The 27,414-nt window shown below is 38.4% G+C and overlaps 1 protein-coding gene across 3 annotated transcripts in view; it reads left to right on the top strand.

Moving 5' to 3' along the window:
- The window catches only part of pkp4 (plakophilin 4), a 51,888-nt gene that overhangs the window by 8,420 nt on the left and 16,054 nt on the right, over positions 1 to 27,414 (top strand). For 2 of the 3 annotated variants that reach the window (XM_015605723.3, XM_007248824.4), the window contains exons 2-7: positions 13,405 to 13,538; positions 19,287 to 19,399; positions 22,822 to 22,856; positions 24,061 to 24,180; positions 24,410 to 24,606; positions 25,144 to 25,561. In XM_015605723.3, coding sequence (XP_015461209.3) covers positions 13,410 to 13,538; positions 19,287 to 19,399; positions 22,822 to 22,856; positions 24,061 to 24,180; positions 24,410 to 24,606; positions 25,144 to 25,561 — 1,012 coding nt within the window. In that variant the 5' untranslated portion in view covers positions 13,405 to 13,409. The remainder of the gene's footprint in view (positions 1 to 13,404; positions 13,539 to 19,286; positions 19,400 to 22,821; positions 22,857 to 24,060; positions 24,181 to 24,409; positions 24,607 to 25,143; positions 25,562 to 27,414) is intronic. The other variant, XM_022675255.2, reaches the window with a different exon arrangement.

Raw genomic sequence — 27,414 nt, 5'->3', positions numbered from 1 at the left:
GAGGGGACAGACAGAGTGAGTAAGAGGAAGAGAGACAGACAGCGAGTGAAAGAGAGAGGGACAAACAGAGCGAATGAGAGAGAGGGACAAACAGAGCAAATGAGAGAGAGGGACAGACAGAGCGTGTGAGAGAGAGAGAGGGACAGACAGAGCAAATAAAAGGGAGGGACAGACAGAGCGTGTGAGAGAGAGAGAGGGACCTTTCAGACCTGACCCGAGGTCGGCCCGAGATTTTCCACCACATTCCTCGAGCCGGGTCGGGTCGGGCTCCAGAAAATAGTCTGAAATGTAGGCATCTGTTTTTTATTTATATTTTTATTTTTAAATAAAGCTCTGGTGTGATAATCACAACGTTTTTAAGTAACCAATTATTATTGTTAATGAAAACGAACCAAATAACGAAAACTGACAGTGAAAAAAACAAATTTATTTATAATCGCTGTTTATCTGTGCCGATTCTGTCCGCGGAGCGGGAGTGGAATTTAGCAGGGAGTCGGATTTGGCACTAGAGAGAAACAGGAGATACAGTATGTGAGAACCTTTACCTGTGAGTAGCTCATACCAGAACACGCAAATCTCTCTCTGTGTCTCTCTCTCTCTCTCTGTGTGTGTGTGTCTCTCTCTCTCTCTCTCTCTCACACGTGAACTCCTCCGCGTTTGACTTGCAGCATTGTGTGTAGCTGTTCTTAAAAATCCTTTTAATTAAATAATAGTTCTATGCTTCTATGTTACAGTGTTAATTAACATAATTCTCATTCAAAAAGCCCAAAAACAGCCAGTTTATGGGGCGGGTCGGGACGGGCTCATAATAACAGTTTATGGTTCGGGTTGGGACGGGCTCGGGCAGAACGTTCACAGGCTCGGGCTGGGTCGGGTCGGATTTTTTGGGCCCGATCTAACCTCTAAGACAGAGTGAGGGAGAGAGGGACAGACAGAGTGAGTGAGAGAGGGACAAAAAAAGCAAGTGAGAGAGAAAGGGACAGACAGAGCAAGTGAGTGAGAGAGAGAGAGAGAGAGAGAGGGACAGACAGAGCAAGTGAGAGAGAAAGGCACAGACAGAGCGAATGAGACAGAGAGGGACAGACAGAGTGAGTGAGAGAGGGACAGAGAGCAAGTAAGAGAGACAAAAAAAGCAAGTGAGAGAGAAAGGGACAGACAGAGCAAGTGAAAGAGAAAGGGACAGACATAGCAAGTGAGAGAGAAAGGCACAGACAGAGCAAAAAAAGAGGGACAGACAGAGCAAGTGAGAGAGAGAGGGACATGCACCAAACAGGCACCAAATTTTTTTAGACCTTTCGGTACTCTGTGGTACCGAGACATTTTGTTCGGTGCCTTTTTGGTATCGAATATCGATACCCAGCCCTACTCTTTATTCCAGCGCCCCATGTTGGTTTATCTTCTCTCAAACATACAAGTATATACTAGTATTTTAATTGACACTACTAAATAAATATAATCGCATTTTACGTTTCTTACATTTATTCTTTTATTTGCATTTAATTATCCACTTTAAAAACTTGCATCTTAAGAAGAATACATGTGATTAATCGCAGTTAAACAAAGAATATTGTTGTGATTAATCTGAATGAACTTTTAATCAATTGACACACATTAATAGTTTAAAGATGATCTTCTGTTTTTCCTGAAAGTTGTTCAGTCGCTGTAGTTCCAGTGTTTCAGTATTGGTATAGAATGTGCCAGTGGTCACATTTCATATTCATTCACATTTTTTCCACATTTTCTTTAAAATATTCCACATTCAATAGCAGGAGACCTGCATATTGTCACGGCTGTGGATGGTTGGCTGGGCATATTGAGCTATCATCTGCTGTTTGATCAAAGGAGATCGCACAGCAGATTTGCATCAGCATATTTCACAGCATATTTCACAGTACTCCAAGAATTTCAGCTTTGTGGCTGTGTGAAGCATGATTTAATTTGTGGTTAGGGTTGCAGCTGTAACCTGTTTCACTGTATACAACGGTATAAATAGTATTTCACATTAGAAAGTATTACACATTAGAGGTGTAAGAAAATATTGAATATTGATCACATTTTTTGATTTTGCGATACTTAATTAATTTAGAATAAAAAATATCTCCTTTTAACCTTAACCACTATATTCACACAGCAAAAAACACATAAACCTACAGAGCAAAAGAACACACTCAAACACACACAGCAGAGAAACACATTTATACATACACAGTAGAGAAACACACTCAGGCACACACAGCAGAGAAACACACTTAAACATACACAGCATAGCATAGAAACACACTCAAACAAAGACAGTAGAGAAACACATTCAAACACACACAGCAGAGAACCCTTGAATAAACTCATGGCTCATTAATAATTTCAAAATTTAACAGTAAGTAATCTAGCTTGGAAAAACAGCTAGCATCGTGGCTGATGCCCTCCAAATGTGCAGACGCTGACTGTTAGCATTGTAGCTAAACTACTGTAATAATACCAAGTCCATTTGCTGTTTACTTAGCATTGTTTCACCTCCCTCAGCTTTTACACGTTTTTTTACAATTGCTTACATACTAAAATTAATCATACCATATTAAGTAAAACATAATTCTTAAGTTGCAAGAAGTCCAGTGGGTTTAAAAATCAGTCTCGCGCAGACCTCTATTATACATGATAAAAAAAAATGCAGGCTCTTCGAAACTGATTTATATAATAAAACGTAAGGGGTAATGTGGCAACAGTAGGGGCTAAATCGGTTACAAAAGCCTGGCCTACAAAAATGATGTCTGAACGAATTTCCTCTTATCTAATATAATTTAAAATGGTTTAAAAATATAAAATAATTTCTAAGCAAACGAAATATTTAATATTGAGCTTATAGCCCAAGTGCAAAAATACAAAATCAGTAATATGGCTATGCCCTGCACAATCCTTAAACCGAAATAGACCAAGTACAATAACGTCATTAACAATGACTTTCCTCTACTCTAATATAATTTAACATGGTTTAAAAATATAAAATAATTTCTAAACAAACGAAATATTTAATATTGAGCTTATAGCCCAAGTGCAAAAATACAAAATCAGTAATATGCCCTGCACAATCCTTTAACCGAAATAGACCAAGTACAGTTTACAATGACTGTCCTCTAATATAATCAACAATGTTTAAGAATATAAAATACTTCCTGAACAAACGTTTTTTTTGTTTGTTTTTTTTAAGCAAATAGCCTAAGTGTGAAAACACAAACAGCAATTTACTGGGCTGGCTTGCGCAGCGGAGAAACCGTGCAGCAGCGGTGTGGGGCAGCAGAAATTCCGGGATGAAAACACAAAGAAATCTGGGCTAAAAACACAGAAAAAATATGGGGTGAAAACACAAAAATCCGGGATAAAAACACCAAAAATCCGGGGTGAATATGTCTCGTCGGTCAGAGCAAATTGAACATTTTTCAGTGGGTTAAAGGGGCCGTGATTTGCTTTTTTTTTTTTTTTTTTTTTACCTCTTTTTTTAAAAACGAATATTCGAATATTCGCTTCGAATCAGTGCCGAATATCCGGAGCTCAAAAAACGCTATTCGGGCCAGCCCTACTATAAGCACATTTTCAGCATCTCACTTATGGCAAAACTCTACACACAGTGTTAAATAAATTTCTCTACATTAGCCGCTAACATCTTACGCAATGTGCCTTTTTGCTATTTTAAAACAACGCTTTTCAAAATACCACACCTGTGAGCACACCCACGAGCACCATAAGCACTATGAATAGAAACAATTCTGTGGAGATAATGTATACGTCAGTCGTGTCACTGCCCACAGAACCGTTTTTACATATATATTTATATTCAATTTATGTAAATTTTATATTGAATTACATAATATTCTGTGAGATTTTCTGAGGTATAATACCATGAAAATCTCACATCGTTGCAACCCTTAATAGGAGTTGTGATTGGCTGCAATGAATGACTATTTTGTTAATCGACTAATCTGACAGTTCTATTTCTGCCATCCCCTCAATTACTGCTTCCTGTGAGCGCAGCTCGTGTTCTAATGCATGTTTTACCTCACATGCTCAAATCTGCACACCTGTGAATGTCACCCTGTTGTGTGTTGTGCCCTAGTGGTGATGCTTTTTCTGTAAAGTTAGAAAGGGAATGTTCTACATCCTCTGCCATTTAGTAGAAATTTAATTTAAACACTTCTGGCAATTTACAATAAATTTAACTCAGAATATCTCCTCAGTTATTTTCATCTTGTACACCGTTGTGCTACTGTGGAGTGCAAAGCAACTCTTAGCAATTGTATTCTAAATGCATTTAGGCTCTTTCTTTCCTGTTTCATTTAGTGAGCTCAGTAGAAGATTATAAATGTGTGTCCTTATGTGTTTGTGTGTGTGAGTTTGTTTGTGGTAGGAGCCAACTTTTTCCCTTTGGATAACTGAGAAATGAGAATAGACTAAAAGAGAGGCTTCTGTGTTGAGTTGGCACACTCTGTCAGATGACTCTCATAAGATAGTTATTTTTTGTTGCTTGGTGTTTTTTTCCTCTTCTCTCCTGTCTTGTCCTCTCTTCTTCTTTTTGTCTCCTCTTCTCTGATTTTATCTTCACCTCTCTTCTCCTATTTTCTCTTCTGTATTTCTCTTCTCTTCTACTTTCTTCCTTTCTCTTCCCTTCTCTTCTGTTCTTTCCTGTCTTGTCTTTTCTTCTCCTCTTTTCTCTCCTTTCCTGTCTTCTCTTCTCTTATGTTTTCTTTTTTCTTCTCCTTTTTACTCTTCTTCTTCTTTCGTCTTTCCTCTCCAGTGCTGAACTCAGAGAGCTGTCCTGAACGACAGCAGATTCTTGGTAAATCCGGCGTCGGGGTGGGTGGGGGACTTAATGACTTCTAAAGAGGATTTGGGATTTCAGTTTTGCAAATGCCAGCACAGCGGGTGAGTGGCATTTATGAAGTTTATGCGTTTTATACTGATTTGTATTGTCCGGGTGTGTGCTGGGGAATATTGCATGGTGGCAGTAGTTATGTGTGTGGTGTGGTGTGTGTGGTGTGTGTGAGTGTGTAGCTTTCTTTCTTTTTGCTCTCAAAGGCCAAGATGAAATTAAATGTAGGGCAGCAGGTCATAGAAGCGTTGTGTGTGCATTGGGTTTTTAAAAGTGAAGCATGCTCTATTTTAGGGGCAAGCATTAAATATTTTTAAAAATCAGTATTTTTACAGTTTTTCCACATTCTTTTTACACAAAATATGGAAATGTGCACACAAATCCAAAAACATGAAGCTCATGTGTCAACATTGTGACTCCAAACTGCAAAACTCTAAGCATAATTCCACATGTTCTCTCTAAAATATCATTCTAAATCACAGCTTTGCAAAACACTAAACACAAATTGCATCATTTAGCACGGGTCCTCTTGTCTGACCGAGATGACAGAGGTCTGAAGAACAGTGATCTGTTTCTTTTCATTTTGTAACAAATACATTTTTGTTACCTCTTTGTATGGGAACTGATTTTCCTCATCATGTTTCTCATTGTACTTACATTACATATGCATGTAGTACTGTAATGCTGTATGGGGGCTCCTACACCACACCAAATAAATATAAAGAACAGAAACACACCATATTTCCATTAGCTTGTATGCATTTGAATTTGTACAGTGGCCTCATGAAGTCAAAAACATAACCAAATACTTCTGACAATAGTGCTTTGAATTGATCTGGTCAGTGTTTTTTGATGCTCTGCAAGTGAGCATATAAATAGCTGTGTGTGTTGTTTTGGTGGAAGGAATCAGTTTTGCTAGAGATTTGTGGAGTTTCAACAAAGCAGTTAATCATTTTCAGTTTATGTTTAGAGTTTTGAGAAACTGAGCCAAGTTTTTAAAAATGCATTTTAACATTTGGGAAAAACTGTAAGCGAATACTATTCAAATCCTGAAATAATTTCAATATTTCTGTTACATGTTGTGTGTATAGTAGGCAATGCTTATTTGATTTAGTTTGATTGATCATTTTTGTTTGTGTTGTAGGTGCATATATTATAGGGATGCACTGAAATTAAAGTTTTTGGTCAAAACCAAACAAAATGAAAAATTTGGCTGTAGGCTAAAGGTGCATCACTAATATTTTACAGCATGATATCCGTTGACAGGCAGAACAATAATTCTCAATAAGAAATTTGTCATTGTTTTATGTGTGTCAATTGTGATATCCATCAAATATATATTTAATACTGGCACATCATTTTATTCAACATTATCAATTTTCAATTGCTATATTATGCTGGGTGGCAGCTTTAGTATTCAGTTTTAATGCTGTAATGCTGTGCAGAATAGCACAGACCGATTCAGAAAGAAACTAGGTATATCATTTTACAGACTGCTGAATGATAAAGAAGTATGATGAAAAGGGATTGCTGCAATTCACAGAATTAAAGGTAACCCAGAACCCAAAAAATGAAGCTTTCAGGCTTGCTTAGGCCACATTCACACAAATCCTGATATTAAAAAAAAAGTTTTTTTTGTGGGCATTTTTAAAAATATCTTTGTCCACACCAGCAGCGTTTTTGAAAATATCCCCATCCACACAAAAACAGAATACCACTCAAAACCCTTAAAATTAACATGCCAGCTCAGTAGAGGTACCTTGATGCCTCTGCTATGTTATGTAATAATAATAAAATTAAATTAAGCTTTTAACGTGTTATTAATTGGCAATTCCCAAAGACAACATAAACAATTTGACAAGCTTTGCCAATGTTTTAGGCTTATTCTGCTATTATAAACAAAAACAGACATTTGCAGACTTACTTTGTGACATCAATGTTTTCATAAAACTACTTTTAATTTGCTTCCCAGTGGGAGTCATTTTCAAAAAGCTCCGTTTTCATCAGATTAAAAAGACCTTTTTTTGGATGACAGGTCAAATCACAGCCCAAACCCTTTGTTTAAAAAAAATCCAGATTTATGTGAATGAGGCCTTAGTGCAGTGATTTTCAATCCTTATCCTAGAGAAGCACCGTCCCACAGGTCTTAGAGGTTATTCTAATTACTGTTCACCGAATCCAAATAATCACAGACCAGCTCTTACTGAAACAAACTGGAAGATCTGTGACTGTTACTGCATAAAAAACACTTAAACCAGCAGGGCAGTGGTACTCTAAACCAGGACTGTGAACCACTGTACATTTCCATGACTCTAAATTTAGGTATGTAAAACCCTTTTTTTGGGCCCATTTCAATGCCCATGGACCAGTTGGTTGTTTGGTAATTTTGATGGGTAGGTCTTGAGCCAAACTGCCATTAATTTGAACTAGAGACCGACCGATATGGGTTTTTCTAAGGCCGATGCCGATACCGATCATTAGTGGTCAGAGTCAGCCGATGGCCGATGTGACCTGCCGATTTTTAGGGCCGATATGCTATCGTATTATATTTATTTGGCATGCTTAAAATCATACTAGTAAGAGGAGGAACAACAGTTGTAAACTTCACACAATTTATTGAAAATAAGGTTAGCATTTTATAGTGACTTTAATGTTACTATATCACTATATGTTAATAAAAAAAATATTAATTTTATTTAGATTGTATTATCCATAACATTTTATTTTATTCATTATATAACATATGTTCTATTATACACTATATATTCATGTTTATAGTAGAAATATTATGTTGGCTATTATATAAAATTTACTGTAGGGGCCTACTAATTAACAAATGTATGACTTGTTGCAGTCTGTTAGTCTATTAATTATTCATTTTAATATGTTTAACAGAGTGCAAGAAGACTTCCATAATGTCACAACTTTAGATAGTTACTCCAAAACGGCAAAGCTCATTTCTTCTTCAACTCCATGCAGTTGAAAACGAATGGACATGGGAGGACAATGTTATAAAATGTTCACATTAGGGCTGCAGCTATTATTTTACAAAAATGGGTGACGTTTAAATTAAGAATAAAATTATAAATAATGCAAAAACAGACAGGTGCTGTAATTTAAATATAGCTTTATCTGTTTTTTTTCTTCTTCAAATGAGCTCCTTAGCCAGAGAAACGCGTCTCATCAGCTGTACTGGATCGGTGCGTGAGCGGAAAATGAGTTGAGAAAGCTGAAGAGCGCGGACTTTATAGGTTCAGGATAAAATGAGCTTTTATCAGAAAAGTCTGGAGGGGGTTCTAAAGTAGAACCCGACAAAACAGAAAATTCTGCTCATCGTTTCATTTAATATCTAACAGCGCAAACCGCTTTAAACGGGTGAGTTTTACAGCAGAACAGCAGGAGGCGGCACTAACGCCGGTTACTAACGCCGTTACTTTTTTCAGTAACGAGTAATCTAACTAATTACTATGACTGTAACTATAACGCCGTTACCATTTCCGACACCCCGTTACTGCACGTTACTTTAGCAGCTCTATTAACTTTTTTTTTTATTTCGCTTTGCCCTGGTTAACCCCTCCTCTGTCCGGTGAACTTGAGCTTCTGGCCGCTGTGCCTGTGGTTTGGCGTGGTGAAGTGAGGCACAATTGTGACGATTTGCGTGCTCTAATCAATTCAGTGATTGCCGTGGACAACCCAAGTTCCGAATTAAGGACGTTAAGCTCTTTTTAGCTGCTCCGGTTTTTGTGGTGCTGCTGCTTTCTATTTTAGAGCTTAGATTCTCTGCCCGAATCCCACCTGACCTGAGGACCGACCCGAAATCAGGCTCCTATTTTTATTTTATATAAAGCTCTGGTGTGATAATCACAATGTTGCTAAGTAACCAATTATTATTGTTCACTAAAGCGAACGAAATAGCGAAAATTGAAAGTGAAAAACATTTGTGTTAACTGAATCTAATAAAAACGGTAATTAAAAGGAAAAACATAACTATCTCGAACTGTATTTTGTGTTTATAAAACTAACTAAAACGAACTGAAATTACTGATAGAATACCCTCATTTTTGTGTTTAATTTATTTATAAGCGCTGTTGTACAGCGGAGTTGTACAGCGGGAGTTGTTGTGCCGAGCGCGCGGCACTCGTGGTCCGTTAGTTCTTGTGTAAAGCGCTCGCGCTAGCAAGCCCACCCTAAAATGAACAGAAAAAATAAAAACAAAATAAAATTAAACTATAATAAAAATGAAAACTGTAATCACGTAGCTCTGGGCGCACGTGAACGCCTCCGCGTTTGACTTGCAGCATTGTGTGTAGCTGTTCTTAAAAATCATTTAAATTAAATAATAGTTCTATGCTTCTATGTTACAGTGTTAATTAACATAATTCTGATTATTTTTCGCTCATTCAATCAGCCCGAAAACAGACAGTTTATGGGGCGGATCGGGTCAGGCTCATAATGACAGTTTATGGTTCGGGCTTGGGCAGAATGTGCACGGGCTCCGGCTGGGTCGGATTTTTTGGGCACGATCTAAGCTCTATTCTCTTTTGGTGAAGCTGTTATATTAATACCATTTTAACGGGCACTAAATTGTTGTTTTTGTCCATTATTTTGTTTTATATATACATATTTCTTTTGAGTGTGGCTTGGTTTGTTAAATTTCATCCCCAGACGCGTTTTTCCGCTTTTTTCAGTATTACAAGTTTTAGTAATTTTCTTTGGTTGTGTGGAGAATTTCGTTTTATTTTTTTGAAATTCGTTAGATTATATTTTTGTCAACATTTTGGGTTTATTTTCGTTTGTTATTTTTTGTTATTTTTCTAATAATAATAGTAAATGCATAATTGATTTCCTTTTTTTGACGGGCGAATAATAAAAAGTAACGCGATAGTTACTTTTACTGGTAACTAATTACTTTTATAGTGGAGTAACTCCGTTAGTAACTCAGTTACTTTTTTGGAGAAGTAACCAGTAACTATAACTAATTACTTTTTCAAAGTAACGTGCCCAACACTGTTTATATATAAGGAGAAGTACAGTCCTCTAATAATCCTGACTAACCAGTAATTATTATTTCAGCGCAGCTGATGCTGCGAATATCCTTAAACAGTTTTAGTCCTGCCCTTTTTCATTTCGTCTAAAAATAATTTAAATCCTGAAAATATCAAGTGTTAATTTGATTTTATTTACTTAGATTTTCGTTTCTGAAGAAGAGACGTCAGTTATTTTATACTAGAGCTTATAGATAGGGCTTGCCTTGCATAGTCAGGGCGCATTCCAAATGCACTCCTGCCATCAACGCTAAGCATAGTTTCGTTTGGAGAGAAATGCTACAACACCGATGCAGTTGAAATTCTATTCTTTTTCAGTAAATGAAGCAACATCACAGATTACTAATCATGAGAGAAAATATAGACTTTGGGACACTGGATTGTAAAAATGGATGCCTTACCCGTTGAAAGTCTTGCTCACTCTTGAAACCTTGCGCTGCGTTCCAAGTAGCTGCCCGCAGATGTGCCGGATTAAAATCGGCGCGGCCAAATAAGAAAATCGGCCGATGCCGATTGATAAAAAAATAACAAAAATCGGCCGATTAAATCGGCTGGCCGATCGATCGGTCGGCCTCTAATTTGAACTCATAATTCCCCTGTTGTACAAAAACATTGCCACAAGTCCAACATAAGCCCTATTATGTTAGTATTAATTTTACCTACGGATGTGGGGTTGAAGAAAGTGCTACCAGATATACCTTAGTGATTTGTTTGAGCTGTAAAAAAAACTCAAGCTGCATTAGTCCTGTGTGAACTAATATGTAGGTAAATATTCTTTCAAAAACTGTTGAAAAGTACTATTTCTTTATAATTGTATTTTTTGCACAGTCAATTACCCAACCATTTATTAGGACTCCCGCTATCACCAGTGATTCCCCAACACACCAGGAGGGTGAAGAATAACACATGCTTCCTCTGATACATGTGAAGTCAGCCACCGCTTCTTTTCTAACTGCTGCTGCTGATGTAGCATTACCGAGTAGCATCACAGCGCACTCAGAGGAAAGCACAGCGACTCGGTTCTGATACATCAGCTCACAGACTCACAGACAGCTGTGGACATCACCCTTTAGTGATGTGGGGAGAGAGCACTATCTACCCACCTTGGGGAAGCAGGGCCCAGTGTGCTCACTCTGAGCGCCAGCAGCTTGATGGCAAAGCTGCATGAGCGGGGGTTCGAACCAGCGTCCCTCGCTCGTAGTGGCAGCGCTTTAGACCACTGGACCAGTGTCCTGGATCATATTATTATTACCATATAAAGATTGTCTCTTTGGGCTATTTGGGGAGTGTGTATCAAGTAAGTGGTGATTAGTTTAATTCTTGTTATCTTTATCCTGATTCTGCCGGAAAGGCAGCCCTGGTCAGGGCTGTTTCTATCGCTATCTCTATGACCAGAACAGCTAAACTTTTCCACCTGTTCTGGGGAACTACTCAAACCTTGGTTCTTCTTACCATCGGAAAGATGAACCGAAACAAGATTACAACAAAGTATTGAGCATTTATTGCAGATAGCTTGGTCATTACACAGAAATGATCTAGATTCAGTCCCACAGTGCAATGTTTCACACCATTAACCCCTTACCTCCCCAATGCTTTTCTTCCCCTGTGAGGCACGGTGCACACAGAAAAGCTAAAGTAATTTTTTCCTGCGTTGTAATTGAAATTACATATGTCTGTAAGTACATCAGTAAAACCAGTGTGTGTGTGTGTGTGTGTGTGTGTGGAGCCTATTCCCCTCTCCTCCATAAGAGGGCATATGAGAGAACAAGACAGTGTGAGTGGCAAAAAGTAACTCTAAATTGGCCATGCTCTCTCTAGGTTGGTAGTAGGGCAGCACGATATATCGTTTAAGCATCATGATTGCGATGTGAGCATGCGCAATAGTCACATAGCAGGATGCGCACTGTCACTTAAGGCAATTAAATTAAATACGTCATGTTGCAATGTTTTGATTTTTGACACAAGAAGTAGATACACAGTGTTGTCTCTGTGTCTGTGTGAGTGACAGGGTTCTGCTGCCTTAGAAGCGCGAGGGGAAGGGGAGGAGTAAATACAAGGTAACCAACCGCATGGCCTCCATCCACATGGTTGGGCACGTGCTTCTAAACACGTGTCAAAAGCTGTGCACTTCAGTCCTGCAGTCCAGTTTTTTGCAGATATTTTCAGTTACAGCTGAATTTGCCCTTTTAATTCCAGAAAAACGCTCTTATTTACCTTTTAAAAAATCCATGTAAGAGCATGATTAAAGGGCTGATTACTGTTGTTTTGTTGTTTTCCTCGGGTTTTGAGTTTTTACCTCTTACTCAGCTCTTGATCGGTCCAGACACAAGACAGCGCAGGTGGGGGTGGGGCTGGTGACATAATGGGCCCTGCATTGTTTAATATCGCGATATATATATATCGTAGAAAAAAGAACATTTGCAATGTAAAATGTCCTGCAGCCCTAGTGGGTAGATGGCACTTTCTGCCCTCATCATTTTCAAGGTGATGTCTGTCAGCACAAGCATCTGTTAGCTGATGAATCAAAGCCGGGGATCTCTGCGCTTAACTCCCATTAATGCTACATCAGTAGCAGCACTGTCTTCACATGTGTTGGAGGAGGCATGTGCTACTTTTTTCCCTCCTAGTGTTTAGGGCATTGGTAGTTATAGGGGGGTTCCTAATGGGACTCCTAAAGGAAATGCTATAAAATTATAAATAAATGTTTTTTATATATAATGATATATATTATTTAAAGAAATTATATTACAATATTTGTTTTTATCACGTTACAAGTGACAGCAGTGTGTAAATCAAATAGCCACTCCCATGTGAGTCATTTATGCAGAGATTTCTTCTCATTTGTGATACGGTCATATATTGTCCTGTAGTAAAAATGTTTTCCCACACCTCCCCTGGTAAAATTAATCCCGGCCCAGTTGAGCTTAATGGGACATGTTCCTGCAGGAATGTGACGTCAGTGCATACCCTCTATCTGTGATTCTGTGTGTTTGCATAGGCACAGCCCTCCCTGCTGTGTGTCTGATATATAATATAAGCTCACAAATGAAGAATAGCTCAGGAAGATCCGTTTTAAGTGGGTGGGTCGGGGAGCACATGCTGATCAGGCTGCTTTTACCTTCTGTTGTCCTGGGGGGATGTGGAGGGGAACAGGTTGTTTTGGCTTGGATTTGCATGCTGTGTTGTTGGAACACACTTTCAACACATTTCTCCTTTGCCTTGTGTTTCTTTGGAGCACAGAGCTAATGCCACGGAGAGCAGGAGCCTGCGGGGCTGTCACTACAATCACACACACGCACACACACACACACACACACACAGATTCAGCCAGTGCTGCTTTGATAAGCTGGAAATGGCTTCTGTGCCAGATATGCTATAGTTGAAGCAGTTGACAGGTCATTATGCATTTTACGGTGAAACTCTCATTGTGAAGCTGGCAAATAATAACGCCTTAGTGTGTAAATCATAATTTGTGTGTGTGTGTGTGTGTGTGTGGCACAGGGGCGATGCCTGCTCCTGAGCAAGGGCCTGCAGCAGAGGAGGAGGAGGTGCTAAGCTGCAAGGAAGGATCCAGTGCCAGCAAGATGGAGACAGAAACAACCACCACTAACATACTGGCATCTGTCAAGGAGCAGGTAAACACACAAACACACTTTTTCAAGGTAGCCCATCACACGTACCTAGTTGCCAATGTATGTTCATTTTAGTGCTGAATGATATGGCCAAAATTCATATTGAGATATATTCCTTAATTTCAGTCGATACGATAAAATTTGGATATCGATATAAATATTTTGAAGGCATCTGCAAGAATCCCTGCAATGGAAATCTGTACCTACTACTATTTAAGTCTTTAAAGTCTCCTCTCACAAAAACGATATAATACTTTAGAAATAAAAATGGTCAACATTAATGTAATATATAATAAATATTGTATGTAGTGGAATTGCTTGAGGTGGTGAAACAGATTAGATTAGTATTACCGCTGCTAGTCAGCACCACTCTCCGGTACAATTTGCAGCAAGCTGAAGTCTGAAGTTTGTCAGACTTTTGAAGGCCAAACCACTTCCACACCACTGAATTAGTCCTCCCTCCCATCAACTATCTCTTCTGCTTAATCACTTGTGAAAGCTTATGTCTTGCCGTCAGGGGCACTCGTTGCATCTAAAATGTCCGGCGCTGGAGCCGAGGGGAAACGAGACTAGCCTAGCCTAGCCTAGCCTATCTGGCTGCGTGCCTGTGTGATTACGTCATCACGCACTGGCATAGCCTGGCTACGGAGGCTGATTGTGTTTAGCTCTGCTTGAATGCAGTGAACTGACAGCAGTAAAAAACACCTGTCCGTGACAGATTCTGTAAATAAAGCATAAATGATACATATCCTAATGTTTATCGAGCTATAGGAATATTTTAAAACTTGTGTTTAACAGTACCAGTGTGCTGGATCGACCATCCCTGCAAAGCCTAATATACTCATTGAACATAAACTGGAATTGGATTAATCCGCTCTAAAAGGAGACCAAATCACACCCACCCAGTTTAAAATGATTCTTCTGCATGCTTGGTGCAATTACCCACTCTCACCAGACTGTGACGCCAGGTAGTGAGGAGTGACACGAGCCGAGTTAAAAATACAGACAGGTTTATTAGCAGGATGGCTAACAGACACTGCTAACAGAATAGCCAGGCAAACAGTGATCTCACAGATGACAGGAAACGTAGTCAAAAATACAGTCCGAGTTCGTAACCGAGAAGCAGTCCAACCATACATCAAATCCAGAAAGGGCAAAACAAAAGACAGAAACCGATAATCCGAAAACAGGGTCGTAACGAGAAGGCAAAAACAATATACAGGAAAACGCTTAGTATGTAACATAAGTTAGCAATACCTCGCGGTGTTTGTTTACAAACTGCTGCCTTAAATACCGGAGCCAGATAGAGATGAACCGGAACTAACTCAGAACACGGGAGAATCAGAGCGTCGGAGTGTAATGCGATTGGGTGAAGACGAACGGGTGCTGTTGACGTCATTATCAGAGATATTCTGGGAAATGGAGTCCGACAGTGTAGAAGGAGACTGAGGCGGCGTGACACAGACAGGGCCCTAAATCCCCCGAATCCCAAAACGTACGGACATCAGCTTTAAGTTTATAACTTTTAAAAACAACAGAAGAAGGAGACAAAATTTACATGTGCATAGAATATACATTAAAACACAACACAGACAACCAGGACCTTATACATTAAAACATATTTATGTATGTTTGTAAACATAAACATGTTATCTGTCTTTTTTACGATATATAAACATCATGTCAAGCTGTACGCCTGTGCCCTTTCCTCCAACTCCTCCCTGCATATATTCTCTGAGATGGTTTGCTGTGCTGTGTGGGGATACTCCAATCATCAGAGAATGGAATAAAAATGTATGATTTCCCCACTGACACAGATCTGTTTGTGATGTTTTTAAAAAAAAAAATCATTAATTTAAAATATTTCTAAAACAGTAATCTGACCTTCAGTTCCCAGTTTTTAAAGATATGGGAGACGGGTATTGTATGACTGGAAATAACTTTTCAGAAGCGTTGCATAAATGGTGTTGGGAGTGGCTACACAGGCCAGGCCTTCTATAATGTTTTGTGCAATGTCCGTGCATTCTTATAAAATACATATGTTCTGCAAAGAAAATAAAAAAAACATTTGTGTGTTTCTTTGCGTAAATGTATTGCAAAATCATCATTATACACATGCTACCTCAGAAAACAAAAAAACATAACATTCATTGTTGTACAGTCAGTGTGCAGTGTACAGTGTGTGTAAATGGGTCTCTATGTGAGTGACATTGTGTTAACTGGCCTGTGTGTGTGTTTGTGGTTCTAGTCCCTATTTTAAGTGACGTCAGTATACAAGACAGGCTTTGTCAGTGTGGGCAGTGTCACATGGTGGAGACTTGTTGTGACTGGCATAACACAGCACAGTACAGAACAGAACCACACACACACACTCACTGAGAAAATGCTGACACCTCTGGCTGCCCCCGCTGAAAAATGCATGCGGCATTGCAGTCCATCACTTTCAGATTTGGTGTGAAAGACTACATTAACATATGTGTTTTCTTTTTCAAATGTGCTGTGTTTTTTTTTTACAAACATAGAAAGTCTTACTGAGCATTAACAGGCCTTTTGAAAGACCTAACAGAACAGCTCTGACCTTTTTTATTTGTGTTATAGAAATGTTAATCATGGCAAATGAAAAATACTGGGCTAGGCCTGTTACATTATTTACTTATCGTATAATATATGAATATCACCTCAATCATTTTTGAACTTTTGAACTTAGTATTGCACATTATGTTTTTCATAGTATGGAGAACAAAGAAGAATACATTAATACATTACACACATCTGAGGAAACTACATAATTTACGAGAACTGCAATGTTATTTTATTTTGTATTCTGTTTATTGTTAATTTATAACTTGGGTCTGTACTCTGCCGCACAGAAAACTTCTACCAATAAAATAAACTGGTTTTAAAATATTTTTTTTTTAAATCAGCTTACTTAAAAAAGTGTTTGCTCCCTTTATGGTTTTTCATTTGCATGTTTATCACATCAACACAAGTAAACAAAAAAATGCAGTTTTTAAATTAAGGTTTTCATTTAAAATCAAAGTAGACCATGACAATCATCATGACAATGTCCAAAGAAATTCAGGAACAAATAAATATGGAACAGTGGCTGGTCGACCAAAATTACCCCAAGAGCGCAGCTATGACTCATCCAAGAGGTCACAAAAGACCCCACAACAACACCCAAAGAACTTCAGGCCTCACCTGCCTCAGTTAAGGTCAGCGTTCTTTTGGAGGGTGTGTGTCCCATTACATCTGGTGTAAAAGTAACACCGTATAAAAATGCTGGTGGTAGTGTGATGGTCTGGGGCTTTTTTGCTGCTTCAGGACCTGGAAGACTTGCTGTGATAAATGGAAGCAAGTCAACCTCTGAATGGCTGAAGACAAACAAAGTGAAGACTTTGGAGTGGCCAAGTCAAATTCCTGACCTGAATATTATTAAGATGCTGAGGCATAGGGGTGTAAGGGCAGTGGCGATTGCTCTAAGACTGCAAGGGAAGCTCAGCTTCCCCTAAAATGTAAAAAAATAAGTGATTAAATATGTACTGTTGTGTGTACATGTCACTGATTAAATATGCGCTACACCGAGCTGAACTTAGTTCAGAATCAGCTTCTTATCGCTGGTAACGCCGCGGCTTTCCTCTCACTCATTCCCGCAGCTTTACAGTGCTTTAAACAGTGTGGACGCTGAGCGTCCACAGACTTCAATAGTGGAGCAAAGCGCGCGGCGAAACGAGACGAGTCATTGGATAAATGCTGGGCTTTGTCCAGCCCATCGGATGCTCAGCGTCTCTGGGGGTCTATGGAGCAGCAGCTTCTGCGTGATGATTGGATGATCTGTCTGAGGCGGAGTCCCTTTTTGATTGACAGCGAAATGAGCGAATCAGCGATCTTTTAGTGTAAAAATCCATTTGATAGTCTTTCTTACGAAGAAAAACTTAGAGTTAAACAGCAGGGCAGATCAACTGCTCAGATTAATTTGGTGTAAAAGGTTGGGAAAAATAACAGGTATTTTCAGCTGTTCTGATATGATAAAGTGAGCTGGCTGACTGGAAGTGCTGTAACAAATAAAATGTACTGATGGCCATGCCTCTTGATGAAACTATCTCAGGACATAAATGAACAGGGGCCAGTAGTAAGTATTGTGTTATTATTAAAAGTAATTTAAATAATTTAAATTAATAAAGGGATTATTGAAGGAAATTAAAACTGTCCAAAAAGGAAATAAATTTACCTACATTTTTTCCTTTACCAACTTTAAAGATTTTGCGTAATGTTTTTTTGTACTGATAATTTTCTGTTTATTCATGTCATAGCGTCTTTTTTATGTAATTGTTCAATGTAAAGAATGGGTACCTTTTTGGTGTGTAGTGAAAACTTGAAAATAATGCCTTTTGTTTACAAAAAAAAAAATCTCAGGGATAGTAGAATTTACGTATAAATAAAACTACATATGTTAAGATGTAGGCCGAAATTGAGCTTCCCCTCCTTGAAAGACCAACATCCACCACTGTGTAGGGGTATAGATAAATTTACGATTCGGTTCCATAGCACTGTGAAAGACAAGTTGCCACAAACGCTTGATTGTAGTTGTTGCTGCTAAGGGTGGCCCAACCAGTTATTAGGTTTAGGATGTAAACAGTTTTTCACACAGGGCCATGTAGGTTTAGTTTTTGTCGTCCTTAACAATAAAAAAACCCTTCTTTTAAAAACAACATTTTGTGTTTATTTGTGTTGTCTTAGACTATTATTTCAATTCTTTTGATGATCTGAAACACTCAAGAGTATAAAACATGCCAAAAAATAAGAAATAATGAGAGGGCAAAAACTTTTTCACACAACTTATTTAAATATAAATAGAATTCTCCATTTTCTGATCATTTAGTTAATTAATTATCATGACCAACAGCGCTTAAAAATGACCATATTGTAAATATCATGACTGCTGTGCGAGAGGTGTGTATGTAAATAGTTTTGTTTATCGAATTATGTCTTAGAAACATCCCTACTTTAAGTAAAGTCAGTATACAAGACAGGCTTTGTCAGTGTGGGCAGTGTCGGATGGTGGAGACTTGTTGTGATTGGCAGCACACAGCACAATACAGAGCAGAACCACACCAACCCGACTTTATATCTCACCCTCACTAAGAAAATGCTGACACCTCTGCCTACCATTTCTGACTGCCTACTAGCCCTGTTCTGCAGTGTTCAGTGATCCACGTTGTTCCCTTTGGAGGCTGACTACTCACTCTATTTGAGACGAGACAGGGCTGTAAAAGTGTGTCTAGGAAAGCACTTCACTATGGTAGACATTCAAAGTAAACATGAAGAAATGATTTTAGATTGGTTACTCGCCTTTTCAAAGGCAGCAGATCTGTGTGAATATGTGTGTGTGTGTGTGTGTATGCCTGCGTGTGCCTGAGACCCTTTGAAACAGCTGCATCAATGAGTCGTTTTCAGGCAGTGATTGAAAGACAGGCTCAGACAGCACAGTTGTCACCAGCTGAAACACACACACGCACAAACACACACACACACACATTTAGCTATTGAACTGCCTAGGTTGTACTGAAGGAGTAAAGCAGTGTGGAGAGCAGGCAGAGAGGTGTACTCAGACAGTGCCTTAAAAAAAAAGATCCGCTTCACACTAGTTTAGTCTGGGTCTGAAACTTTATCTCAAACTGTTTCATATCTGGCAAGGAGAATCATATCCAACAGTTGGATAATTTCATTTTGCTTCATACTCTGGCATAGGAACTCCAGTTTGAGCGACTGACCAGAGAGCTTGAGGCAGAACGACAGATTGTGGCCAATCAGCTGGAACGATGCAGGTTGGGGGCGGAGTCTCCAGGTGTTGCCAGCGACAGGTATGCACAAAATATATTATTTGTTGTATTTTACTAACTAACTATAAGACTCAAGTTCTGAATTCTAGGCTGCAGTCAAGGTAGGGTGGGTCCTGTTGGGACTCCTTCTAAGTAGCTTTTGGTCACACACATAGAACAGTCTAACAAGGCTTTGTTGTGACGTCATGTACAAATGTCATGTGATTGCGTTGTGGTGCGACGCTGAATTGAGTGGTGAGGGCTCAATCTCGTAATCTTGTGTGCTTGCTCCCAATCAGGAGATGTCGAGGATACTTTTAAGTCTTGTGTATAGTCAATATGCATTTTTAATTCTAAATTCCTTTGGGAGAAATCACAGTAAATGGGTTATTCACAGTAAAAAAAACTAAATGTGCTTTATTTAAATCTATATATCCATTAAGGTAAAATAACTTAATAGTAGGAAAAATAACATAATATAAAGTTTTCTTGACTGCCTGAAAATAAATGGAGAAAAAAGGGAGAGACATGTTAGATATATGGTTACTCATTTATTGGAAGGGCTCAATTATTTCAAATTTTTTCTTTAGAACTGTTTAAAGAATACTAAAATTCCGTAGTTTGACACCACAGTTCCTTTTGCCTACGTTTGCACTGCAGGTAAAAGTGGAACAAATCAGATTTTTCTAGCCAAATTAAAAAACTAATTTGATAATTTCAAGTTGTTCACACTTTATCTTTATAATGTGATCTAAATAAAACCTTTGTATGAACATGACATGTATTTGGAAAAAAAAGTGAAGTTTCAGTTACAACTTTGCTGGCATCACAGTGGCAATCAGCTGGGCTTACTACAGAGAATGTGCTCTAGCTTGCTGTAAAAAGAGCACATTATTTGGCCGTGTCCACTTCTTTTGTTTGTGTCATTTAATTCTTTAAACTTTTCTTTCAACTTTGTATGTAGTGGAACAGTGGAAACGTAGCTTAGAATAGTGTGTATCCACCTAAAGTAATATTAGACGTAATATTAGATCATTTTCCTCAATGCACAAATGGCCATGTCTAATATTTTATCAAATGTGTTTGATCTACTTTTAGGTCAAATCTATGCACAAATGTATTTCAAAACCTTTAGGCATCACTGTAGGACTTCAGCAGTGTACATAATTAGGTTTATGAACAAAAGTGACAGTGCCTCAATTTATACCTGAGAAATCTACTGTATTGGAAAAAAGTCATTTGTTAATTCTTTAAAAGATTCTGGTTTGGACATTATGCAAATATCAGTTGCTGAGTAATGTAAAGTAGCAAAATAAAAAGGAAAATTAGAAAATGGAATACATGTTTTTTCACAGCTGGCGCATCTTTTCATTGATATATTTCATTTAGTCCTTTGAGAATATGTATGATCATTACTCTCCCAGCATTGCATATAAATCCCATTTCTCCAAGAACTTTATGAGGTTATTCATCCTAAGTCTCAAATTAAATTTAAATCTTTTGCACACAGTGAAATTCATTTATCGTTCTCTGCCACTGCTACAGCAATGTATGAGTTATTTTATTAGTAACTGACTATAATACATCCAATAAATATCTGTTTCCAAAGTGAACACAAGCATGCTTAATGCCACTTATAGAGCCAGACTTAGGCAAGGATTTTTCAACCTCTGTTAGGTTGTTTGCATTGTTTACTTAAATGTCCATCGTTACATTTGTTCTCCGCTTGACTTCAGGCAAGAATGCATTGCTTAAAGTATTAATGTACTTAATTATACCGGTATATTTTCTTTAAATCTTTGGTATTGGTTAATATGACAGATATTTAAACCAATGATGACCACACTTCTACAGTTGGTCAATAATTCATTGATTTAAGTAATTTGTTTCTTAGTTTTATAATTATACCAGATTGTCTTGTGTCTCTGTAAGATTTAAATGTGAATATCTGCATCAGCACATATATATGTACATGTGTAATATCAGATATTGCCATAGGCCTAGATTTACCACATCAGTGCATCCCAGATGACAATGTCACATTTTGGAGTGACGCAAATTGGTAATGAAAATGTCACATTCAGTGTGTTTTCTCCTTCACCCTAACATAAAAATGACACATTTGTGCCGCATATGATGAAAACAATCAGATTTGGGCCACTTTTACCTGTCCTGTGAACACAGTTTAAAATACTGTGTCTATACCTTAATATGTGTAACATTGGATAACTTTCCTTAACACAGAAATTACTTCTGAATTGCTTGATTTAGTTCTCTGTATATACCTTTAGGACTTTCAGCATCTGCTGAAGTTTTGTTAATGTTAAAGTGTTGGTAAATCAAAATGTTGCTTAATTGTCCATCTTTATTGGCTTTAGCTTTGTTAGCTTTTTGTGTGATTTTATTTTTGCATGGTCATCTGGCCAGTTGGGTTTCTCAGTGGGAGTGTTTTTTCAGGTGTTTTGGGTCAGTTCATTTGGTGCATTTGGCCATTTGGGTGTAGTCTCACAGTCAGACTTCTCACACTCCTATTGGCTCGGCCACCATCAATGTGCCCTTTGACCTTTCTGTTGGTGACCTCCTCATGACTGGGTCTCTTTTGCCCCTGTTGCTCTGTGGCTGGCAGAGTCAGCACCTCGGTGGCATGCTCGGTAGCAGGCACTAACAGACGCTTGTCTCCAGTCTTCAGGCGGTGACGTCTCCGCGCTGTTGTTTACTCAGACCAGTCCCCGGAGCCACACACCCATTCACACTCGCGAAACCAACACACTGCCTCTCTTCACTCTGCTCTGACACATAATTCAACAGCTCTTTCTAAGGCTTCATTCACACAGCAGATAAAAGTGTTCAAAATCTGATTATCTCACTACATTCAATGTTTTTAGTTTTTTAATCTGACCTATATTTTATATTCCTCTGAACAGTTCACACTGTGTAACTGACGCTCATGCACTGAAGAGCAACACTTGAACAACACGTGAAGTTTATATTTTTTATCCTTGCCAGACTCAAAGCAGTGGCCAAAAATCTAAATGAAAAATATCATATTGAGTATATTTTTTGGTGTTTACATTTTCACACATCTGTGTCACACATGGCAAATAAGATCAGATTTTTAGCTGCTGGTGCGAACGTAGCCTAACTGACACTGTTGCTCACTTTGCATTTCCAAGACAGGCCTTGTGCTAAAGCTCAGAGAGATGAATAGCATACAGTCTGAGGACTGGGGGCGTGTTAGCACAGGATTGATGTGCTCTGTCTTTACCCCAGAGATGCTGCTTCTGATCTGGGATGTTAGTCTAAGATTGATATGTGGTTTATTTGCCTCAAAGATAGCTGAGGGAGAAGCTGGCTACTCTGGCATGGTGACTTGGGAGTAGTACACTATCATGTGATTAGATTGATGAGAATTTGGGGAGCTTCTCACTTTGTCTCTTCCTCTTATCGTCCTTCATTTATTTCAGCTCCTCTGAGAAGTCTTTGCTGTGGAGATCAGCAGGTAAGATCCTCTACTTATTTTTTACTCTGTATTAGGGATGTCCCAATCAAATTTTTTTGTCTCTGAGTCGGAGTCATTTGATACCGAAACCGAGGTAGAATCTGATGTACAGTGTACGTGTCCCTAACCCTAACCCTAAACCCTAACCCTAACCCTAACCCTCACTAATTCTACCCACAACTCTACCTAATTTAACCAAATAAAAAGCAAACAAAATACAGAAACTAACCCTAACTAACCATAAACAGGAGAAAATATATGGCACAAACACAGTGAACACAAAGTTGGGCCTCACACACAGGCCAACAAAAAGCACACTAAAATAGCAACACACACAGCAAAACAAACAGATATAGCTCCAAATCAGCACACGCAGTAAAACACACGATACACAAGTTACCGTCTGATTGTCTTTTTATTCCTTAAAAGGGCATGTATGGTTTAATTGTTTGGAAATTCGCGGTGTAAGAATCGTACTCCAATATTTTATTTGGCAATACAATATGTCTATTTTCAAAGACACAAAATTATTAGTTTATGTGTAAGGATAGGGGTCAGAAAGTGGTTTAGCATTGTGTTTAAACCCTGACAGCTTGTTCCTACTTTTCCGATTGGATAAAAAGTGACCTTGTCTTTTACTCAGATTATGTAGGCATACACACTATGAAAAACGTCTCTTTTTAAAGAATAATATAAAGGACAGAGCTTACCTAAAAGTGTATTGTACCTTTATTGTATTTTTTCACATTCATCACTTTTATTGCATTGCATTAAATGTGCTTAACCAGTGGAAAAGGTAACTGTTAAGTTTTATCCTCTACAGTACATCTAATAAACTTCATTGTCTGGGTTCCTGAATTTCTCACTTTGTCTACAATAGCGCAACAAGCCTTACAATCAGTATTTCCCAGGTTATTAGTGGTCTGTTGTTAAATAAATGTTTTATATTATAAACCAGGTGGCAAAAAGCTTATTTTTGGCTTCAATTGCTATAGATTTCCACAAATACTGCAAATGGCAGGTGGCCGTCTATTTTTTTCTACATTAAACAAAACCTTTCTATCAAACTTTGATTAAATAAAAAAAATACCCTAGGTAAGATGAAAGATTATACAAGCCATACATATCTGGTACCTGAACATTCTGTGTAACTATGATAAATCACATGTGTGCATGTTGTATAGATTCTCTTGTCTTTGCTCAGACTCGGCAGGAGGTCTGTCCAAACCCCATGCATCAGAGGAGTGCCCTTCACCCACGTTTGGGGTCAGAGTTCAAGGCTCACCGTACTCACCTGAACTGGAACAAATCTCCCTACATGAAAGTAGGAGTTACATAAGAACAATATGCACTTTCTAAATTTGCACACAGCTGTGTGTCCTTTCCACTAACTAATTTTTAAAGTTTAAAATCTTTAAATTTTTTAAAGTTATTTGATATAAAAATCGAAGAATAACTTTTTAATATCAAAAGGACTCAAATGATGTGATCATTTATTTACCAATGTATCTATTTATTCTGTTTTCTTCTCCTTACGCAAATCTTTGACCCAGGGTCAGCAGTTAACTCGCGCAGCTCAACACAGATGAATTCATATTCTGACAGTGGTTACCAGGAAGTGAGTGGCTACTACAGCAACATGGTGACCCCTAGGAGGTCAGAGGGGAGATCGCAGTCGACCAGCTCTGCCCCTAGTGGAAGTCCAAGTCTGGCCATGGGTTGTAGGGCTGAGGGACAAGCATCAGCGCAGGTATGACTCTTTGTTTTGGCATCGACTCCCAAAGTGGCACTGAACTCATACAGAGACATAAGTCTGTCATCAACTCAGCCAGTAATCCAGCTCAGAAAAACGGTAAATCAACTCCAGCCTAGTCAAGGCCGCCTGCTTCTTTTAGCATCACAGTTTTAATCCGGATGTTAGCAACTATGACGCTGCGCTTTCTCCCAAGTGTGCTGGCTACTTGGTAATCCCTCATCAGCAGCTGTTCGAAAAGGCAGTAGGATAAAATAGGATTAAATGAACAAAAAAATAATAATAATAATACAATTTTTAAAATACATTTGGGCTATTATTCAATGGTCCAAATTCTGTTTTTTTTTTTTTTCGGTTTTCATTTTGGAGCATCACTAAATTTGAACTGCGCTGTTAGACTATTATGTGTCCTACATTTACATTTAAAGCTAATACAGTATCCTACCTTTTGCAAAGTGTATTAATTGTCTTTAACTGTCTTTTTGTCAATACAGTTTAAACTCTATGTATATATATCTGTACTCTTTCCTTCAGGTGGTAGGTGGGCGTGTAATGAGGCGTGTCAGTTCAGTGCCCTCCCGTGCCTCCTCCCCCCTCTTCGCCCCTTCTCCACCCGCTTCTCGTCCTCCACTGGGCTCCTCCCTCGGAAGCCCTTACGGATCACCCATCGTATCTGAGCCCCGCCCCCTGCCCAGCGTCTTTCCTGGCACAAGCCTCCCACCTACCTCCAGCCACGCCCCAGACCCACTGCACTCCTCCTTCCCTGGCCGACACGGCGATGGGATGGAGTCCCCGACTTTGCTGCGTTCTGGGATGACTGCTCAGCCCCAGCATTATGGAACACTGGGAAAGCATGACACGCACACTTATGACAACACACACTCCTCGTTCGGGGCGCGGGCCTATGACATGTTCGAGAGGATAGTACTTTCTAGACCAGACAGTCTTACAGGTGGGTGCCACAATACAGTCATGTCTGTTCTTCTTACACACACAGTACATATACACTCAGACATGCATACAGATGCATACAGTTCAACAAGTGATCCTACCTAAAGATTTGGCCCTATTATAGGAGGCTGGGAGCTTAATCCTGCGTTCCCGCTGGCAGGCAATTGGTCATTCATGTCGTACCAAGTTTGTTGCCGGTTAACTAGCAAGCTACATATCGAGCAACCAACCCATCAGATACACCATCAATATGTGCTACTTTTTTCCATACTTAATTTTTCTTCAAATTAAATATGAACTGTAACCCAAATAAAAGTAGAGATTCATAACTGATGCATGTTCCCAGAAGATCTATTGCAACCACTTATATCCACATTAAAATTTCTGACGTTTATTTACTGTACCACATTACAATGAGTCCTTAAGCATAGGCTTAAGCATAAAGCTAATGCCATGCAAATGCTTGAAAATAAACCATTTAAATGAAAATACAAAAATTGCCTTTCCTGAAGTTCTGGTAGAAAACAAAAATCAATGGAGCAGAAGCTGATGACCTCAGTAACAGAAATATTAAAATTCCAGCAGCAATTTGTTACTAAATGAATAAAAACAAAGTATTGAATTGTAGAAAATATAGTAAGAATAGATTTAAAATATACTTCAAATTGTCCTTGCCAGTTCATCTAGACAAACCTTTTTAGTTTTGTTTCTTAATAGAATCACAATTAGTATTTTAATGCAGTATTTGAATCAAACATTATAAACACTGGCATTTCTTACAAGCCCAGAAATGTGCTCCTCAAGGCAAGTTGTAATGCCATCACACACGATTACTCAGACTGGTATATTTATAACTCTTTGTGTGTTTGTGTGTGTGTGTTTAGTAACAGATGCTGTGACACACTGATCCAAAGCCTTGGCAGTATTGACCCAAGTACTTAGCACAGCCTGAATCCCTGCTCCCTAGTATACCCACTGACACTGCACTCACAGTTTGAAGTGTGTGTGTGTGTGTGTGCATGGACGTGTGTGTGTGTATATGTGTGTGTGTGTGTATGTGTGTGTGTGTGTGTGTGTGTGTATGTGAGTGCATGCATGCATATGTTGCTGTTTTTGTGTTCAATGAAATTGAGCTGATGATAAGCTCACTGTGTGGCGCTCACTATGTGGAATCTTGTCTGAGACCTGTCCCACTGCCCTATTTATGGTTGTATGATATAAACAGTTTGTCTTTAGATTAATAAAGCAATGTCCTCTTTAAAGAATAAACTACTAACTTTCAGATAAAACCTTGTGAAGTCTGACCATTTACCATAGTTTTAAAACTAAAAAGTGTGGTAAAGGAATATAAGACAAGAGCCTAGATTAATTTTGCATGGAAAGGTTATTACAAACATTTCTATGCGATTTTAGTTACAAGAGCCATTTACATCAAATCTAAAAAAACGAGACAATGTGTAATTCCTGTGCATATTACCATTTAAATAAATATAATGTCCTGTGTAAAATATTTTTTACAGCATTTATATAATATAGAGGCGCTCAAGAAGGCATTGAGTTTTATTGTACATGGCACAGATACCTTGGAACGTACAAGTCTGTGGTAAACCTCAGGTATTAAATGCCATATTAACTTAAATCCGAGCTAAAAAACTCCTCAGAGGCACAAAAATTCAGACAAGGCATTGTGTAGTCTTATTTTTAAAAAGTTTATGCAGAGATATCCCGTGCAAATGAATAAAAAGATTATTTGTTCTATAATAAAAGTATGATAGATACAATATACATTGTATACAATATACAAAACATGCCCAAAATGTAAATCACAAATGGCATACAGCAAATCTTTTGTAA

This window comes from Astyanax mexicanus, chromosome 5 (assembly GCF_023375975.1).
Source record: "Astyanax mexicanus isolate ESR-SI-001 chromosome 5, AstMex3_surface, whole genome shotgun sequence".
Lineage (NCBI taxonomy): Eukaryota > Metazoa > Chordata > Actinopteri > Characiformes > Acestrorhamphidae > Astyanax > Astyanax mexicanus.
Note: the sequence above shows the minus strand (reverse complement) of the source record. Positions and strands in the feature narration are given on the sequence as shown.